This window comes from Musca domestica, unplaced genomic scaffold (assembly GCF_030504385.1).
Source record: "Musca domestica strain aabys unplaced genomic scaffold, Musca_domestica.polishedcontigs.V.1.1 8, whole genome shotgun sequence".
In the NCBI taxonomy this organism is placed as follows: domain Eukaryota; kingdom Metazoa; phylum Arthropoda; class Insecta; order Diptera; family Muscidae; genus Musca; species Musca domestica.
In genome coordinates this window covers 9,699,991-9,707,428 of record NW_026712409.1, presented here as the reverse complement: position 1 = coordinate 9,707,428, position 7,438 = coordinate 9,699,991, and the positions used below count along the sequence as shown (strand labels likewise).

The 7,438-nt window shown below is 28.3% G+C and overlaps 1 protein-coding gene across 1 annotated transcript in view; it reads left to right on the top strand.

Annotated features, from left to right (window-relative positions):
* The first annotated feature begins 987 nt into the window (after positions 1-987).
* LOC101888393 (nidogen) overlaps positions 988-7,438 on the top strand; it is a 26,107-nt gene continuing 19,656 nt past the window's right edge. The window contains exon 1 of the mRNA XM_005174799.4: positions 988-1,601. Coding sequence (XP_005174856.1) covers positions 1,362-1,601 — 240 coding nt within the window. The 5' untranslated portion in view covers positions 988-1,361. The remainder of the gene's footprint in view (positions 1,602-7,438) is intronic.

Here is a 7,438-nt window from a genome sequence, read left to right as displayed (position 1 = left end):
TCCGTCCTAACTTAGCTGGTTTTAACTTGTTTTATTTGAAAAAAAAAAAAGATTTTAAGAATTATTAAATATATAGGAATTTTAAAGATCTTTTTAAGGATTTCCTTTTGAATTTTCTAAAAATATTTTACTTAGGGAGGTATTCCCCTTTGTAAAAATCAATACAACTTTTTTAAAACGTTAATTTGATCAAATTAATAAAATTCGTCAATTTGATTTTAAGATTTCGTTTTTTTTTTTTTTGAAATCTTTCAAAGGGTACATAAAATTCGTTGAGAATGTCAAAAATATGCTATTCTCTTGCGTTTCTTACAGTTTTATGTTGCCTTTGTCCTTGGCGCCTCCACGCAATAAATTATTATTGACATTGTTTGAAAATCTCTGTGCGTGCGTGCCTGCCTGCTTCTTGCTGTCTAGGGCGATGAGAAATAGGCATTTGACATTTTTGGCGTGTCGTAATGCCTCAATGGAACGAACAACAACACCCTTTGATGTGGGTGAGGGTGCTGAGGGCACATACATTGTGTGTGTGTGTGTGTGTGCGAGATGGTCTACTAAATTGTCAATAAATGTGACAACCGGCAATAAATGAGCACAACATTAAAAGAGAATGCCGACACATTGAGTGGTGTGGTGTGTTGTTGTGGAGCAGAAATTTTACACATTTACGCATTGTTGATGTGTTCATTAGTTTGTGTGTGTGTGTGCATGCATGTAATCGCTGGCAAAGTGTAAGTGCTTGAAAATATACCGTTATGGCAAACATTACAGCCGGAGAGAGCTTTACATTAAATCTCTTTCCGTTGTCTATTGCAGGCGTAGGGGATTTTTTTCTTCTCTCATCTTGAAACGAATGGAGGAATGAATGAATGTTGTTGAATTCAGCCAACCGAGAACTAAGACATCCGTTCGTTTCTTTTTCGTTTACTCGTTCGTTTCGTCTTTCGATCAATGATGAGTTTTTGAGGATCAGTGTTTTCCAAAGATCTTTCAGTTGCAAAAGTGTAGCAAGAGCGTGTACAACGCCAATCGGACTATAGATCCGGCCAAAAAAAAAAAGTTGAACATCCAAGGCAGACACTGAACAACAAAAACAACAACTAAAAGAAAACTCTGCATTTAACCAAAAAAGAATAGTGAAAGAAGTGAAGTTATTTTTAAAAACCACTTTGAAGTGTACAGACACGGGGAGAAAGAAAAACAAAGAATAATTTTCATATACATACAAACAAAATAATAATACATTTTGAAACAAAAATAATGCAGTTGATTTTGTGAAAAAATCGAATCTTTTTAGAAAATATATATATTTTTCTGTGTTCATTTTGGAAAAAAGAATTGTGAAGAAAAATAATTGAAAAATGTTTGAAACAAACATGAAAACTGCCACACAATATTTGTGTATATCCGCCCTACTACTTGCCACATTCAGCATTTCCGGTACCTCCTGCCACATTTTGGATAGCCTGCATTTCAACGAACTCTACACTGCCAGTCCTGATGATTCCGTTCTAACCCTGCCCAATGGCGATAGTGAATTTCTAGTTTGGCATTTGGACAATCCGATTAGCTTTTATAGTGAAAAATATGATCAATTGTTTGTAAGTATTAAGAAAAAAACTAGAATTATTAAAAAACTAAAAAAAAAACTTAAAACTGGCGGCGCAACTAGAATTATTAAAAAACTAAAAAAAAAAAAAAACTTAAAACTGGCGGCGCACCACGCGTTTCTTTGAATGAATTTTCCTTTTCTTATTCATCACCACGACTTCGTCGAAAAGATGTTCGCATCTATTTTTACATGAACGCCTTTTTTTAAAATTTCATCGTGGAAAATAATCCATAACTCTTTATGACACAAAACACTTAAAATTGTTGGCATTCGGCCAGAATTGAAAGAAAAGCACAATTTTCATGTGTTTTTTATTAGCACTCTACGGACAGTGTATGGAGTTCATGAATTGATGATGACAATTCTGTTCAATACAAAGAATCAAAAAAATATGACAGAACTATAACTAAAAAGCTCTATAAGGTTTATGAATTCTTTTGAAATAAATTGAAAATTTACTAAATTTAATGATTTTGAAAAACTAATCATTACATTTGCTAATTTTTTGAAATTTTCCATTAAAAATAGGCCCTGGAATATTGTTTTTAATATTCCAATTATTTTGGGGAAAAAGTATAATATTTTGGTCCAGTATCTTTTTATCTTTTAATGTATGATGAAGTGTAACGTTTGGACACAGCCACAATATAAAGCAACTGTTTTATTTTGTCTCATTTGATTAAAATAATATAAAAACCCCAATTGTGATTCTTGAAAAATTCTCCAAAATCCCATTAATATATCTATTGTAAAATGTATTCCAAATGAAGTAAATACTAATCGATCCTTCATAAAACATCAAAATATATTTAGCTCCAAAGTTTATCGATTTTTTTTTTATTATTTTTATATGGGATTTAGCTTTAGCTTTGTCATTTCTAAAAAATTACTGTATAGACCGAAAATCCAAATAAAGTGTGTAAAAAATCGAGATTTCGTGCTTTAATAACGCTGATGGTCCTTTGAAAAATATGTAGAAATATGTGGTTTTGAAGTCGAGGGCTCAGCATTGTCAAATATCTTATAATCGTTGAATGTATAAAAAATTTAATAAATTAAAAAATTAATAAAAGCAAAAAATATATAAATGGAAAAATAAATAAAAATTAAAAAAATATATATAAACAAATGAATAATTACATAGTTGAGAAAAATAAATAAATATATAAATAACAGTTTACTGCTATTTAAATAGAACAAATCAAATAATAAATTAATAAATATGTAAATAAATTAAACCAAATAATAACTACATTAATAATAATAAGAGTAATAAAATAAAAATTATAGCTGCAATAATAAAAAAAAAAATAAAAAATAATATTAATAATAATAATAAAAACAAAAATACAAATCATAATAATTATAATTATTATAATAATGATAGTTGTAATACTTATTATATTTATAAAATATATTTAATTATAATAATAATATAATATTAATAATAATAATAATAATAATAATAATAATAATAATAATAATAATAATAATAATAATAATAATAATAATAATAATAATAATAATAATAATAATAATAATAATAATAATAATAATAATAATAATAATAATAATAATAATAATAATAATAATAATAATAATATAATAATAATAATAATAATAATAATAATAATAATAATATAAAATAATAATAATAATATAATAATAATAATAATAATAATAATAATAATCATAATCATAATAATAACAATAATAATAATAAGAATAATATGTAATAATAATAATAATAATAATAATAATAATAATAATAATAATAATAATAATAATAATAATAATAATAATAATAATAATAATAATAATAATAATAATAATCATAATCATAATAATAACAATAATAATAATAAGAATAATAGTAATAATAATAATAATAATAATAATAATAATAATAATAATAATAATAATAATAATAATAATAATAATAATAATAATAATAATAATAATAATAATAATAATAATAATAATAATAATCATAATCATAATCATAATCATAATCATAATAATAACAATAATAATAATTAGAATAATATGTAATAATAAATAAATATATAAAATATTTGGATGTGTGAATTTGAAGAGAGTTGGATACATATTTCGCTTTCTTTGAGTGTTTGGTTTTTCAAAATCTTGCAGCCTTTGTGTGGGTGGTACCAAAAGAAATGATCCGATCTCTACTGTCTTTATAAAAGATCTTGTGTTGGTGGAAATATTGAGATGTACAAAGTCTGAATGGAATCGGATGTTATTTTGGGGTTTCATAAGCTTCATGGATATTCCAAATTTTTACCCTTTGTGGAGGTTGTACCAGAAGGAGTGGACCAATATACAGGATACCTTGTGAGTAGAAATAATATGAAGAGAATCAGATTTTAAGATTGGTTTGGTTATTCAAAACTTTGACCCTGGAGCTACCAGAAGGAATCGTCCGATCTCTACTATCTTTCTAACAGATCTTGCTTTGATGGAAATATTGAGATGTACCAATGTACTGAATGGAATCGGATAATAATTTAGCGTTTTATGAGCTTCATCTGTATTGAAAATAATGACCCTTTGTGGGGGAGGTACCAGATGGAATGGACCGATATTGCCAATCTCCGAACTCGGTGTAAGTTTGACAATAATATAACTATGTACCAAGTTTGAATCAAATCGGTTACTCTTCGAGAGTTATCGTGCGCACCAGCCAGACAGACGGACGGATGGACGGACAATTCTAGATCGAATCCAAAGGTCCCAAAACGGATTTGGTCCACAGAGACAGACCTAGGGTCTAAATTCGTTATTTCAAAGAGGTATTTTAAGATAAGGTGAGATGTAATTTAAACTTCCATGAAAAAAGGAAAGAAAGGAAGACTTCTTAAAAACGATGATTCTGATTTTGAAGATTATTCAAAAATGGCTTATAATAACGATGTTTATTTCGTGTCTAAAAACTACCACACTAAGTTCGATAATTCTTCAAAAAATTGTTTTAAAAAACAATTCTGGATTGCAAGATTTCTCAACAAATCGTATCTGCTTTGGAAGAACCTTAAGAAAAATTGTCTTAAAAACTGACAATTTTAGTCTGGAAGATCCTTCTAAAAAATCGTATCTTACAAAACTATGATACTAAGATCGAAAATTCTTCAGAAATGTCGACTTTAAAAAGAAAAACGATTCTGGTTCCCTAAAATCACGACCCTGTATTCGAAGATTTTTTAAAGATCGTGTTTTTTCGAAGTCTCTTTAAAGAATTGTCTTAAAAACTCTCAAAGTTGGTATTGAAGATCATTCCAAAAAATCTTACACATGGGCATGATTCTCGTTTTGAAGAACCTTCAAAAAATTAACTGATTTCGAAGATTCTTAAAAAAATAGTAAAATAAAATTTATTCCTCCAATAGAAAAACATGCCTCTTGGTTCTTCTGATTTCGACGATTCCTTAAAAATCATCGTAAATGCGATTTTGATTTCGAAGAACATTGAAGAGATTTTCTTAAAAAAAGTCTACTTTCGAGGGATATTCAAAAAATCAGCTTAAACACCTCACATAAATACGATTTTGGTTACGGATATCCTTAAAAAATGGTCGTAAATACTAACATTCTGTTTTCGAATATATTTTTAAAATAATTTTGAAAGCTCTCAATTTGTTTTTAAGATTCTTAAAACCCCGTTTCTGGTTAGTGAAACCCATCAAAAATCACCTCCAAAATCGTCTTTTAAAAGCCTTTAATAGAAATTACTCAGGTTTAAAAAATCGTTTTAAAAATTACGATTGTGATCTCGAATATATTTCAAAAATCTTCTTGAAAACAAAATCCTTAAAGAATTGCCTTAAAAGCCACTATTCGGATTTCCAGGATTCTTAAAAGAAACAAAAATACGATTTTCATTAAGCTCAGCTGAATACTGTTGTCAGTGGGAAAATGTTCATTCAGCCTGGATGGATACGGTTTTCAATGTGAACATTTTCATTCAGCTTATCTGATTAGATTTAAATTTTCTTTCTGAATAAGGATTTTCTTTCTCGAATATGAATTTTCACCATATTAACAAAATATAGCTTCCATTGGGAAAACTTTAGTTAGTTCCAAGTACCTGAATATATTTAAATTTTTTGTTTTTGAAATAGAAACCTCAACACTCTCAGGTATTCTTTCCAAAGACCTGCTATTTCATTCTTACTTATAGGAAAATTTTCCTTCGGAACACCTTTCACATTCATTTATTAGCCCGCTAATTAGTTGAAAAAATATTTTGTCTGTATATCTTTTAAGTATATATTGAAAAAAACATTTTTGGCCAATTATATATAGTTTGGGTTTTTTTATTTTTAATTTTGCTCGTGTTTTTTCTGTTGCTGATGCTGTTGTTGTGTCATGGCTCAGTCTGAAAGTGCGTGCTGTCATTAGCAGATTTTTTTTCTTCTCAGATTTTGATGGCGTCGGGCCCCAAATGTTTTGTGTCCACACAGCATTTTTTTGGGCTATGGAAAGTCAAAGAAAAATGTGTTTCTTAAAAAAATAATTTGGTTTATGATCTGACGCCAAAATGGATATGGCAATAAATAAAATACAAACAAAAGTGGCGCAAAGGAAATGAAAGTGGAATAAGGTGACCAAAAGATGACAATGATGATGATCGTGTTGTTGACGATGGCATGCGTTCGACAAGGTGGCGGCAAAGAAATTATGAAAAATTTACAGATTTTTTATGAAAAAAGAAAATTTTGAAACCGAAATTTCACCATAGCCATAAAAAACCCCCTTGGTTTTTTAATTTTCCAAATTTTACTTTGCTCGCAAGGGGTGTTAAATATAAATAAGAATATAAATCATTAATGAGATTGAAAAGAATTTCTTAAAAAATATATATGTATGTAATTTACGAAACTCATTTACAAAGCATTGACATTTGTTTGGACGTGAGTGGATGTCCGGTGGATGGATGGACGCTTTCCGTCTCGTTTTAAGAAATTTTGTTTGTTTATTGCAATTAAGAAATGTAAATAAGTGTTTCTTTGACTTGAAATCGAAAATGACAGGCAAGAAGGTCAAATGAAATTTCGAAATCCGCAGATCGATTGATCATTGTCGCTAAGTTATAAATCACAATGTTGTTATCAAATACGACTATGGATGTTTGTGGCCACTTGGCAAGTCATTCCCTTTCACACATACACACACAACACCTCTGTTGGAGTTCGATTGCAATGTCTGGGAATGCAAATAGTTTTGAATCTCGTGCAGTTACAAATTAATAGATTATCTCATAAAGTGTGCACACATATTTATATTATAAAAATATACATCTCATACACACATATATATGTGTGTGTTTATGTTATGTTAAACAAGTTGTTGTATTTATTTGTTTACATTGAATGCATGTAATTTCAGATTAATAATATGCTGATTGTTTACACATAAATTGTGTTCTAGTTTTTCTTTTTTTCGCTTTCATTTCAAAATAATCCACTAATCTAGATTTCGGATTGTTTTAGTTTATTCCCGATGTGTATGTATGTATGTAATGCACCAATTGGGGATTTGCCTAAACAAATCCATTACATTTGTGTCTTGATTTAAAAATAAACCACTAAAACCACATTGTGGGGAATGCATTTTCTTTAATTTACACAAAAAAAAAGTGAAAATGTTTATATTTTCCGCTAACCACCCGACCACCTTGCCGTGGCATCCCTCAACACGGTAGAATTGAGGCCAAATAGCTGTTGTTTATATAAAAAAATGTTTCGGAGTTGTAGAAAATCGAATTTCCTTTTCGAAGTAATTTATTTTTATTTTTGTTTGTTTAAA